The 13768-nt window shown below is 35.8% G+C and overlaps 2 protein-coding genes across 2 annotated transcripts in view; both read right to left on the bottom strand.

Moving 5' to 3' along the window:
* LOC306886541 (serine/threonine/tyrosine-interacting protein-like) overlaps positions 1-13768 on the bottom strand; it is a 195222-nt gene that overhangs the window by 126772 nt on the left and 54682 nt on the right. The window lies entirely within an intron of this gene.
* Positions 534-11805, bottom strand: LOC306886520 (tyrosine-protein kinase fyna). Its single transcript, XM_079443691.1, has 13 exons — positions 11652-11805; positions 10453-10540; positions 9191-9447; positions 8557-8653; positions 6844-6942; positions 6557-6660; positions 5723-5872; positions 5479-5643; positions 5104-5283; positions 4677-4753; positions 4395-4548; positions 3849-3980; positions 534-2053 (listed from the first exon to the last, which is right to left on the bottom strand). Exons 3-13 carry the CDS (start codon positions 9435-9437, stop codon positions 1845-1847), a joined length of 1614 nt encoding a protein of 537 aa, XP_079299817.1. The 5' UTR covers positions 9438-9447; positions 10453-10540; positions 11652-11805; the 3' UTR covers positions 534-1844.

Below are 13768 nucleotides of genomic sequence, written 5' to 3'. Positions count from 1 at the left end.
AATTACAGAACTGCTGAAAGTGGCAGCAATATGGAAGGTGAGAACAGACCTTGTTTCCTGCTTGCAAATTATTTAATTGATTAAACTACTACAGATACTACACATTTTTTAACATGAATACTACCGACCAAATTTTGGGATCAGTAAGATTTTTTTTTTTTTTTTTTTAAGAATTTAATATTTTCATTCAGCAAGGATGCATTAAATTGAAAAATATTGACAATATTTAAAATCTTTTACAATCAAAAGTGTTTATATAAAAGATTAAAAATATTTTTAAAAATATATATTTAAATATAATAAATGCTGTTCTTTTGAACTTTCTATTCATTTTATCTTTTGATCATTTAAAATCTATAATGTGTATTTATGCATAAACATGAATTTAAGACCACCTTTGCAAATGTTAAATCTATAAGTTTAAAATTTTGACAGAAATGTTAAATCTTGAAAAACCTGCAAAACGATCTTATCACAAAAGATACTCAATTATAATTTGATGATAGATGAAAAAACCAAAGGTTGAAAGAAATGCATTTGAATGACACTTTATTCTAAAAATGTTTGTGCATAAATGAAACAAAGCAATTAAATAAACGCAATATTTATGAATTAATCCAAATATAGATGATACAAAAATAAATGTGAACAATGTGAGGTTGGATTTTAACACAAATGCAGTACATAATTTAAATTATAGGCCCAGATAAAAGCAGCTCTTCAACTGAACCCCAAAATATTGACTGAAATCAACACTATACTTAATAAATGAGTAACTTCTCCTCAAATATGGCTCATAAAAAGTAAAGAATGACCCAATAATGAATATTCAGACATGTCATTTTATCACGAAGGACAAAATGAGGGGCAAAAAACAAGGCAGACCAGCAATGAGTTATCTTGAGTGAAATTCTACCATTTCATAATATTTCTCTACGCATTTAGTCGTGTTATTTTATAATGCATGATATTGTGAGATACATTTAATGGACTCGTTTTATTTTCTCTCACAACAGTAAGGATGTTAGCAGTCATTTTATCTTATTTGCAGGAAAGATGCAAGTATGGTCACGCATAATGCCCACTTGGTCTCGTACTATTCTGATACATACATTGCTCTATTGTTAATCCAAAGTGACTAAATAGAAAATGCACTCATTCTAAGAAGCAGATAACAAAAGAGAGACATTGAGCGCTTGCTAAAAGCAGGTGCAAAATAATCAGGCCCATCAAAAATCACTAAAACCAGTGCGGACATCATTACCTTCTGTGAAAGTCACAATAATGTCTCAGAAATGCTACCTATGAACTGCTGTATGTCTCGGCTAAAAGGGAGTGTTTTGACACATACTGTTAATTTAATATACAATTGACAGATTTCCTTTAATATTTAAAAGAGGCTGGTCAACATCCTACTGGAAGTGTCTAGGAATGATTTCCAGAATCATTGTAAATCTTTAAAACGGTTGATGCCGCCTCTGTTGACCATGCTTTCCTCACAGCGTCGACTTTCTCGGCCTGGATAAGAACGCAAAACAGCATTATAAAAAGTAATAAAACAAGCCGAATACGAGGGAAAACTAAACACACTATTTACACTACATACAAACAAGCCATTCTTATCATTAATCGTGACTGATGTCTCTCCGCAGAACACTATTTTTGGCTTTACTGACAGATATAATGCGACGGCATGTCCTTTTTTCAATGGAAGATGAATTGTGTCAGATATTGGGTCGAGATGGCACAAAACTTGGAAGCTTTTCTCATCAAATGCTCTTTCGATCAGTCTTTTGAAGGGAAGTCTGTTGTGGCATACTCTGTACTCTGCAGGGGCTCCGTGTTTAGAGGTTGTCCCCGGGTTGGTATTGTGGTTCAGTGGCAGTGAAGTAATCCTCCAGGAAGGCTTGTAGATACTCAAATGTGGGCCGCTCCTCGGGGTCCCTCTTCCAGCATTGGAGCATGAGCTCGTGCAGGGAGCTGGGACAGTCCTGGGGGCAGGGCATCCTGTAACCACGCTCTACTTGCTCCAAGACTTCTCGGTTGTTCATGCCTGAGGGACAAATGCAAAGCATGTGCTCTTTAACTGATAAAAAAAAGCTGTGGGGCCCTTAAATTCCAGTATGATGCTGAGTTGCACTTCATTCATTTATTCAAGCTCTTAAAGGGATAGTTCACCCAAAAAGTCAGTGGGGTCCAGTGTTGTTTTGGACCCCATAGACTTACATTGTATGGATAAAAACAGTTTAAACATTCAAAATATCTTCTTTTGTGTTCATCAGAAGAAAGATAATCGTACAGGCTGCTTTTCCAACTATTTGGAACTTTTTTCCCCCAGACCTGTTGCTGTCTGCGTTTCCATCGTGGTCTAAAGTACCGTGAAGAATAGGCAATTAGACTAGTGACGTAGGTCTGCGCACATTTCTCAATAGTATGCAAATTCCGGAGAGGTAGTTTGGACTTCGCGAGCCGACACGGGAGTGTGAAGTCACGGGGACAGGACGACGCAAGTCTGGTAATTCTGCAAATGGTACAGCAGCGTAGGCTACTAGATAACATCAATCAGCTCGCCTTAGCTACTGCAATTTTCCTCACTGTTTTTACAATAAGACAAAATATGATATCAAATGCCACTGCCTCTTTTCGTTTTCATTTAAACATATTAATAGCCGCAGAAATGTAGTTCGGGGAATGTACATACATTACAGTGAAACTAAATATTATATCAAACAGTATTGCTTCTTTTCATTTTAATTTTAACATATTAATAAAATAATAGTTTGGGTAAATCTTTGGTCTTTATTCTAATTATTTCTTATGTTTAACCACTACAGAGACATCAGAGCTAGCGGCAAATGTCAGAAAGACAAGAGCAAGAGCAAGAGCAGAGTTGAGGCTACTCTCGTCGGGATACATGAGCACTGAGCGCCTGCTGATCACATTGAGCTCACGTCTCCGAAATCGGCGAAGCACATTTTCAAATAGATGCTGTCTTTATAAATAAACCGCAGATTTGAGTTTTAAACAACTACATTCTCGCCAGAAATACTTTTAAAACTACATCTCATGACACAATAACAGCTTATTTAAAAAAACTATGCAAATAAATGGTGGTTGAAATACAATGCTAAGTGAACTCAACCAATCAGCATGTTCAGCGCCAAAGTCCCACCCCCAAAAGTTCCAGACCTTTGAAAAAGTACTATCTCGCGAGCAGGGACTTTCTGAGGGACAAATTTTTACCTGAAATTTTATTTAGATCCTGGTTCCTGCGGTGGAAACACACCAAGTACCAGCACAAAGTCCCTAGTTCCTGCCTTTAATTCTGTCATGGGTGAGGAACTCACCCTCATGTCGTTCCAAACCCATAACATGTTGGCTAATCTTCAAAACACAAATTAAGATATACTTAATAAACCTGAGAGGTTTCTGTCCCTCCACTGAATGTCCAGGTAACTAATACTTAGAACATTTACATTTATGCATTTCATTTAGGCTTTAATCCACATGTAAACAGACATACACAGAGCGCATCACATTTGGTAACGCATATGGTACATGCTACAACAAACTTTATTGGTTCTCATGCATCACTCATGCATATTTGAGCTTCCATGTTTACCATATGTGATGTACTCTGTGTGTCGATCATTGTTTAGCCTGACTTAAATCTGTTCATTAAATAAAGCAATTGTATCTCTTCACATCACAAGACTAAATGTCTCAATTTTATATGGATTTGTTTTACAATGCAATACAATTAAATGTTAGTAATTTTAACGCAAATTTGAGCCAGTTGCTGTCAGTGTTAATGATCTAAAAATGTACTGTCCACCATCAGATCTCACCTGGATAGGGCACGCGTCCTTTGGTGACCAGCTCTGTGAGAAGTATTCCAAATGACCAAACATCTGACTTGATGGTAAACCTTCCGTAGAGTGCTGCCTCTGGAGCCGTCCACTTGATCGGGAACTTGGCACCTACAATAAAAAACAGGATTTATGGATCTGATCTCAAAATGTGGCCTACTTGTGAATTGGGCAACGTTCCCAGGGAAATTACAGAAATTCAAATACTTGCCATATGGTAACATTAATATTTTCTGTAAAACTATGCTAGACTGTGATCCTTACAATACATTTTAATAATACACAATCAAGCAAAATATTCAGACATAGAAAGAAATGTACAGAAATTTGAGCAGCACTTAAATCATATGACTTAAAACCAACATATTATTGGTTTTTAACTCCAATAATGCAATGTACTTTTTTCTGAATTGTCAGGGCAAACTGTAAACTGAAGAAAAATGATGTTGCCATATGGCAACACTGTACCATAGAGGGTTGATTAAACCTATGAAGACAGCAGCTAAGTGGGAGTGTAACTCTCACCTTGTCGTGCTGTGTATTCATTGTCCTCTATTAGTCTGGCAAGTCCAAAATCTGCTATCTTGCACACTAAGCTGTCACCAACAAGTATATTGGCAGACCGCAGATCTCTGTGGATGTAGTTCATCCTTTCAATGTAAGCCATGCCTGCAGCAACCTGGAAGACAAGTGCACGAGCAATGATTTAAATGTTTATAATAAATATTTAAATGTCGTGTGGTCAAGTAAGTGCTTACTGAAACCAGATACCTTAATCTATTATGGGTATAAAAACATTTTACTAACCTGAGCGGCCATGTCCACTAAATTTGGCAATTTAAGCCCACGCCCTTCACCATCCTTCAAGAAATCCAGCAGGCTTCCTGAAAGACGATCAGTTACATGTGAAACCTATGTGATTTCTTTGGAGGTTTAACAGTAATATTGCGAAAGATTATTTCAATTTAAAATAACGTTTTCTTTATAAATATATTTTAAAATGGAATTTTAAAATTTGGAAATTCCAGCATCATTACTCCAGTCTTCAGTGTCACATGCTTCTTTAGAAATCACTTTAATATGCTGATTTGGTGCTCAAGACACATTTCTTATAATCAGTGTTGAAAACAGGTGTTAATATTTTTGTGGAAACCGAGACAGGATTCACTGATGAAAAGAAAGTTCAAAAGAGCAGCATTTCTTTAGCACTTCTGTTTGCAAAATCTGTTCCTACCTTTGCTCATATATTCTGTCACAATGTAGATGGGTTCTTCAGAGACGACCGCATAAAGCTGCACTAGCTTGTCATGCCTCAGTTTCTTCATTATCTGAGCCTCCTCCAGGAACGACTCTGGGGACATTGTGCCTGGTTTCAAGGTCTTCACTGCCACTTTAGTATTGCCATTCCAAGTGCCTGCCATTCAGAGACGAGATTTCATAATGAGTCACAGAGCCCTTGAAAGGAATCACACATAAATCCTTCCAAGACAGCTGGCTTTCTTTTGATGAGAGGAAATGTTCTCTGCCTCACTGACAGGCCAAGATTTATTCCCCTGGAATTATAAGTAATGTATGGATATCAAACTCTTTTATTGGGCTAATCTCTTACCCATCCAGACCTCTCCGAACTGTCCATTCCCCAATCGTTTGATGAGCTGAAGTGATTCCCGTGGGATCTCCCATACATCTTTGGTTTTGACAGACAGGTCAGCAAGTCGGGGCATGCCTTTATGGCACGGGACTATTAAACGGCAACAAAGTCCTGCAGCCCGGGCTGAATGCAGATATATTAACAGATTATACTGTTAGTTGATCATTTAAAATGGATTATTTTTGCATAAATGCAGATTTACCAGAATAATGGTGCACAAGCTGCTGCAGAGTTTCAAATTGAGCTCTAGTGGTGATGTAATATCCTCCATTGTCCAATTTGCGGATCTTGTAATGCTTCACATGGTCGCCTTTAGTTTCATCCCAGTCCTGTATGGACAATGAATATGCTCCTAGAATAAACATGAGCGAACAGAAAATTAGATTCAAATTTTGAAAGAAATTAGTACTTTTGTCCAGCAAGGATGCATTAAATTGAGCAAAAGTGACAGAAACGACATTTAAAATATTACAAAAGGTTTCTATTTCAAATGCTGCTCTTTTAAACTTTCTATTCATCCTATCACTCCAAATCAGAATATTAGAATGATTTTGAAAGAATTATGTGACACTGAATAGCAGATGAAAATTCAGCTTTGCCATCATTAAAACAAGTTACATTTTAATATATATTAACAGATTCATATATCCAAGGCACTCGAGTAGTGTTAAAAAATTAAAAAGCCTTTATTCACATGGATTTAGAGTTTAAAAACAACACATTTGTGCACCAGGTTCTAAAGCCGTGTGAATAGAAGACACACTACTTGAGTGCCTTGGATTTTGATGATACAAAAGAATCCTGCATCCAAAGAGCACAGATTTATGGACGTTTTACACCCCAGCACTTTTTTGCATAATTTTGAATGTATATTAACAGATATTTGAAATTGTAGAAACATTTTACAGTATTACTGTTTTTGCTGTATTTTTTATTAAATAAATGCAACCTTGGTGAGCATAACAGACTTATTTTGAACACAATCAAATATTTTACTGACCCCACACTTGTGAATGGTAGCTTAACTGCAAATTACCTTTCGTGGTCTCACTCTCTCTTATAAGGAAAGTGCCTCTGGGATTTCCATTTGACAAGAGTTGCCGTTCTGCATCTTTACGGCCAAGTTTTCCAAAATACCAACTACAAAGGGATACACAGTGTTTGGTTTGGTTAACAGTATGACCACATGACAAAGTTATGTTATTGGCCTGGTCCCACTTAAAATACTACTAGGAGTAATGCAAATAACAGACATTATTCTTCTGGATAGTCTTCCTATTTATATTTAACTTTTGTCTATTTTAGAACTAAAACCGGACTTACTCTTCTGCCTGTATGGAGTCTACTGGAGCCACATAATTACTGGGTATGTATCCTGTTCCACCTGTAGTGAGAGAGCGCGCCTCCCACCAGTCTCCTTCCCTGATATACAGCAACAGGAGCAAGAGAACAAATAAACAATGAATACATTTCTATTGGGTCAAGTTTCAGTTATCGAGAAAGAAACCGACTGTACCATATAGCACATATACAGTTGAAGTCAAATGTTTACATGCACCTTGCAGAATCTGCAAAATGTTAATTATTTTACCAAAATAAGAGGGATCATACAAAATGCATGCTATTGTTTATTTAGTACTGACCTGAATAAGATATTTCACATAAAAGATGTTTACATGTAGTCCACAAGAGAAAATAATAGTTGAATTTATAAAAATGACCCCGTTCAAAAGTTTACGCTTAATTCTTAATACTGTGTTGTTACCTGAATGATCCACAGCTGTGTGATTTTTTTTGTTTAGTGATAGTTGTTCATGAGTCCCTTGTTTGTCCTGAACAGTTAAACTGCCTGCTGTTCTTCAGAAAAATCTTTTAGGTCCCACAAATTCTTTGGTTTTAATCAGATTTTTTCTTCATTTAGTACAGCCCTTCAGAAGCTACAGAAGACATTTAAATGTTTCCCAGAAGACAAAATAAGTTCAATTTACCCTGATCTTCAAATTCAAAAAGTTTTCACCCCCTGGCTCTTAATGCATGGTTTTTCAAATACACAAAAATGCTGGAAAACCAAAGAATTTGTGGGACCTGAAGGATTTTTCTGAAGAACAGCAGACAGTTTAACTGTTCAGGACAAACAAGAGACTCATGTACAAATATCCCTAAACAAAAAAATCACTTTTGAACTTTTGAATGGGGTCATTTTTATAAATTCAACTGTTATTTTCTCTTGTGGACTACATGTAAACATCTTTTATGTGAAATATCTTATTCAGGTCAGTACTAAATAAACAATAGCATGCATTTTGTATGATCCCTCTTATTTTGGTAAAATAATCAACAGTTTGCAGATTCTGCAAGGTGCATGTAAACTTTTGACTTCAACTGTAAAATTGAATTTAAAAGGCAATCATTCGTTTGGGGTCAGAAAGATTTTTTCTTAAAGAAATTTAATTATTTTTGTTCAGCAAGGATGCATTAAATTTATAATGTAACAAAAGATTTATATTTCATATAAATGTTTTTCTTTTGAACTTTCTATTCATCAAAGAATCCTAAAAAAATGTATTATGGTTTCCACAAAAATATTACGCAGCACAATGGTGAAAAACATGTTGAAAATATTGATAATATTACATTTGTCTTGAACACCATATCAGTATATTAAAATAATGTGATACTGAAGACTTTTTTGACATCACAAGAATAAATTACATTTTAATATATATTAAAGTGGAAGACAGTTACTTGAAATTGTAAAAAAAAAGCACAAAAAAAAGCACAATATTACAGTTTTTACTGTATTATTGATCAAATAAATGCGGCCGTGATGAGCATAAGAGGCTTCCTTTGAAAACATTAAAAATCTTATTGACCCCAAAGTTTAGAACAGTAGAGTACATCCAAAGCATAAGTTAATATTTCAGACCGCATCCTACTGAAAAATGAATTTGAAAAAATATTCAGAAAGAATACTTTTGGACTGGATTATGAAACATAGTTTTTGACTGTCTCTTAAAACATGTTCTGTGAACTTACGTGCTATTTAGAATCTGGAACTTTTCCCCTTTCCTGAAGCTGAGGTCGTCCTCTGACCTTGCTTCATAATCATAAAGTGCTACAAAGAGTGTTACTCCTGCAAAAGAAAATGACAGATCAAATCAGCTTACTAAAACAATGCGGTTTTATAGAAATATTACAAAGTCTCCACAATGTGCAGTAGAATGTGATCCAAAAGGGAAATTGTTGGGAAGATGTTATTTCATACGGTCAACATTAAATGGTAATCACAACTCATTTTAATTTTATTAATTAATTTCAAATAAAACAGGATATTCAATGAGAAAAAAAGTAGGCCATGACTTGATTTTATCAATCAGATTCGATTAAATCACAATACCAGAATAAAGCAAGGAGAAAAGGGGCTGAAAAATTAGGCCTTGGTGATATCAGCTAACAAGGACATTTTTTTTCAGAGACTTAACAAAGACAAACATTTTTTTATTTGTAATGATGAGGACCAATCCAACGGGCTCAATAAAAACAGGAATGAGCACTATGGAAGTTAATAAAGGTGATTTTTATGTCACATTGACTTCAACATTCAGGACAGTTTAAAGATATTTCACTTTCTGTTCGAGTGCTAGAATAGCAAATCCCTCATTTGTTCTACCTGTTCCACCCCGAGATCGAAGTGTTCCAGAGTGTGAAGAAGAGTTCACTCCACCAAACACAGTCACTCCTTGACTGACCGGCGCATGGAAGTTGTTGTAGTTGGGTATAGTGGTGACTCCAAAGCTGGGGTAGTGCTGAGGTGTCGGATCAGCCCCATATCGGTATCCTGCATGCTGTGAGACGCTAGTTTCTCTGTCGTCTGTGAGTTTGGTTGCCTCTTTGTCCTTGCATTGCACACAGCCCATTATCTATATTCTTTGTGGTGAAGAAAGGCATAAATGAACATTTCATACAAAATGACATGATATTTATTTCTTTCTAATTTTGAATCTAATCAAATTAGAGATATTAAAGAGATTCATATTCATATTCAGAACAACTGACTGGAAGTAAATACCCCTGAGTGATAACTTGAAACAGACATAAATAATTTCATCTTATTTGCAAATAGCATGATTTGGATAATTGAGTTAGTTAAAGAAATAGTTCACCCAAAAATGAAAATTTGCTGAAAACATATTCACCCTCAGGCCATCCAAGATGTAGATGAGGTTGTTTCTTCTTATGAACAGATTTGGAGAAATTTGCATTATGTCACATGCTCAACAATGGATCCTCTGCAGTGAATGGGTGCCGTCAGAACGAGAGTCCAAACAACTGATAAAAACATCACAATAATCCACACCACTCCAGTCTATTAATGAATGCCTTGTGAAGTGAAAAGCCAAGAAGAAATAAAACCATCAACTTCAAACATTAACTTTAAACCATAATAACATTTCCTCTTGTAAAAAAGTGTATCCTCTTTTGTCTTCTCACATCAAAATCCACAGAAAAATTTGTTTAGAACTGTTTTGCTCTTTTAAACGGTACTTGATCTGTGCATATTTCTCTCCTGATTCAGACAAGATTACTTTTTCACTGGAGAAAGCAATATTATTTATAGTGGACTCGTACAGTCTCTTAGCCAGAAGCAGTGGATTTAAGGTAAAAACATTTGTGATGTGATGTGATTGCATCCATTCACTGCATAGGATCCATTGGTGAGCAAGTGATGTAATGAGCTAATTTTCAGCAAATATTCATTTTTGGTTGAACTATTCCTTTAATGTGGTTATTATCCAACTAAAGCAAGTATTCTATTATATAGAACATTATGTTACTATATTAACAAATGTTAATAGAAGTGGCCTGTTTAGACAAGACTTGAAATGTAACACATGCAGATAGTGAATGAAAACATATATTCAATAAACATACCAAGGCAAGCACTGGGCTACCACAGTGGAGTATTCGCATTCCATTCAATTAAAGATGATGTGAAAACATCTACGATGTGCTCCTTTGCCTAAGTGGGCAAAACAAAAGCCAAAAACATTTTTTTTTTATTGGCAAACAACTTCTGGGGAACTATGACACACTATGCTGAAGAATACTTAAAGTCTGATGTCTGTATAAGTTAAACATTCTTTAACATACTTTAATTATTCTGCAGAAAACACAGAATTCAGAAGAAAGAGCCATTCATGTTTTTGTTGTAAGAAAATGTCTCGACCACAGACATTATAGAAAATAGATTCTAATGTATATAGATTCACCTATATTGTTGTAGCCTATATAATTTTATACTCATCATGACAAAAATATATAGCAGACATGTTAATTAAGTCAGTAATACACTGATCCTTTTCATCACTCAGACTTTTGTTCATTATTACTGCGTAAATATATTTACAGGGATTGCTGGTGGAATTTCAGGAACAGTCCCTTAAATTAAGAGATTTATATAATTTTGTGAGTCTCAAAAAGATTTGAATGCTGCTAAAAGGAGGATTTGACGTTCTGAGAATCAAAACAGAAACGTGTCCATGACGTTTTATTACTTTCCCAGACAATTTAAAAATTCCCAGATTTTCCCAGGTTTCCCATGACCCTGTATTTATCATTCTGCATGCATAAAGCAATAGGTCTTTTTGTGCCTTAGGTCCACTGCATATACATTCGAACAGACATAAAACAACCAGGAAAATCAATAGTAGATTGTACAGATTGTAGAATTTAAAAAAATTAAATCCCTTAAGTCACACAAATACTTGTGTGTTGAGACTGCAAACGCTGATAAAGGGTATTGTATGATTTCACTCTATTATAAGATGACTACTGTCCAGTGACAGAGGCCTTATTCTTCCATTCAATTGTGTACATAAGGTTTTTTTCTGCTGCGCATCAATCCTGCTGCCAGAGACGAGCGCTTAGGAGCAAAAGCATCACACCATCCCTATAGAAAATACATTCGTTCTCGATGTTAAACGTCCCTAAATATCATGCGGCTGATAAAGCCCGCTCTAGCCTTATAAAGCCTCCATCTCCCATCATTTCCATTAACCACAATATGCATTGGATACGATTCGGCTGCACCAAGTGTATCAAAAACGCCAGACCATCAAAAAAATGCTTACCAAGAGAGGGGTCGCCTGAAGTGTTTTGTATTTCACCGCAAAGAGAAAATAGGTCATTTGCAGACAGCTTTTTCTATTAATAAAATCTCGGTGAATTATGAAAATAACAACATTGGCCCTGACGGCTCAGGCTGCTACTGTCGCCGAGTGTAACAGATGATGGCGTTGCTGAGGCGGATTCTCTGGGGTCCGAGGGTGTGATTGACAGGACGCTGAGCCAATCGGGTGGCGCAGAAGACGCGTGCGTGCGCGCGCATATTTTGCCTCCTCTATGGTCCTTTATTGCTTCTACTATGCAGCGTGGGCTCAGCTGTGGTTACTATAGGAAAGCAAGGACTGTCTGGTCATGTTTCACAAATCTCTCTGTAATCGTCGACAACCTGTGACACCAATCATTGGGTGTGTAGTTTGAGTTAAAAAATATACTTTTTTATAAATATAATCCACGCATGTTGTGAGGCACACATGCCTTTCTAGACACTCCTGGGAATTTCGTTAATTAGAAACGTTTTGGGTGTGAAACTTTTCAGTTTGTATAGCTTGCCAAAAGTAAATCTCGTTATCATCAAAGTAAATGCACCCTCATGCAAATCTTTTAACTGAAAGGTTGCACAGTTCTCAGGAGGGTGGTACTTTTTATAAATGTCAGGTTGGGGCAAGTCATCACATTTTTGCTTATTAACTATAATATTTTCAATGGTTTGATACCTTGGTTTGACATTTTCATAATTGTTTTTAGCTGAAAAGCCTGAAAAGTTTCATACCCTGATAGGCTAAATATTAGGACAACGTGTGTTCATTCAACTGTATTCTCTCTCTCTCTCTGCCAGTAGGCTAATGTTGGCAATATTCAAATCATTTAAAAGGATTGTTTGGACATACATTTAAATTCTGTGATTCGTGAACATTTACCCAGCCTCATGTTGTTTGAAACCAGTATGACATTCTTTCTTCTGTGGAAAACAAAAGAAGATTTTTGACAGATTGACAACCTCCCTAGTATCTCCTCTTTTTTTCAGTCTATGGTGTGAACAAAGAAAGTCATACAGGTTTAGAAGAACATGGATTTTTTTGGCAATGATACTAAGCTATGATGCATTGGTGTCTTTTGTGTGCATATATGTGTGTATGCTTGTAAAAGTGTGTGTGCGAGCAGTCCTTTCTTTCCCTTTCTCTTCTCGTCTCTCTGTTTCCTTACTTTGCTTGTCCTCCTGCCATACTGTCTTTAAAAAGACTGTTAAGATTTTGTATGGATACATATCTAGGCCTATAAACCTATTTTCACCCTCAAATTCTGTCTAAAAGTGTGTGTATACAGCCCATTTTAGCTGAAAATTTTGGCCCATTTTAGCTTAACCAGCCATTTCTTCCTAAAATGACCTTTTTCACAAAAATCTAAGTTTCTTTTATAAAGTAAACTTTTTTTATTTGAAAGAGCATGTAAAAACATTGTTTATAAACATTTGCTTTGTTGGTAAGCTTACTTATAATTGCTTTTATACCCTTAGAAGTAATTAATGCAATTTTCTATGTCAGGCTCAATTACCTTACAATTTCTCTGACTTGCTTCATGTAACGCTTTGCCCTGCCTGCCTTAAAAAACTCAGACCAATAAAAATTATTGTTACATGTCAACAAGTGTTGAAGCAACAATGCAAGATCAGTTATTGTGATTTTCTGTCAAAAATTGAAAGAGATATGATGCTACAACCTTATTTGGCCCATTTTACCTGATAGCTCATTTTAGCTGACTTCACCCTACTGCCATGTTATATGTCAATGTTACACCGCCAAAAAATGGCAAAGCGTGTATATGACATGCAATGTTACAGATGCATTCAAAATCATTAATCAGCAAAAACAGATCAAGGTTTGGGCTGACTTTCAAGCAATATTATTAGTTTTAATCTTAGAAAATGAAACTCTGCCATGTGGACTCTCGCCCTAAATCAACATCTGTCACTGCAGCGTCGGCCAACAGTAGTGAGATTTTGTGATATTTTAATATTTATACTCACCAAGATTTTGATGAGTCACTTTATGCTATGTAGCTGACTTTTCAAAATGTCTTGGTGAGGCTTCACTCGTTAAATTCTATTAAAGATATGGTGTTTTTT

Source organism: Barbus barbus (genome assembly GCF_936440315.1).
Source record: "Barbus barbus genome assembly, chromosome: 20".
Lineage (NCBI taxonomy): Eukaryota > Metazoa > Chordata > Actinopteri > Cypriniformes > Cyprinidae > Barbus > Barbus barbus.
The sequence above is the reverse complement of the archived record's forward strand: the minus strand, read 5'-3'. Positions and strand labels throughout refer to the sequence as shown.

Coding starts and splice junctions, on each gene's coding strand:
- LOC306886520 (XM_079443691.1), bottom strand. CDS start 9,437: ATGGGCTGTGTGCAATGCAAGGACAAAGAGGCAACCAAACTCACAGAC. Junction 8,654..9,190: donor TCGATCTCGGGGTGGAACAG/GTAGAACAAATG, acceptor TTTCTTTTGCAG/GAGTAACACTCTTTGTAGCA. Junction 2,054..3,848: donor AGGACGCGTGCCCTATCCAG/GTGAGATCTGAT, acceptor TTTGTCCCTCAG/GCATGAACAACCGAGAAGTC.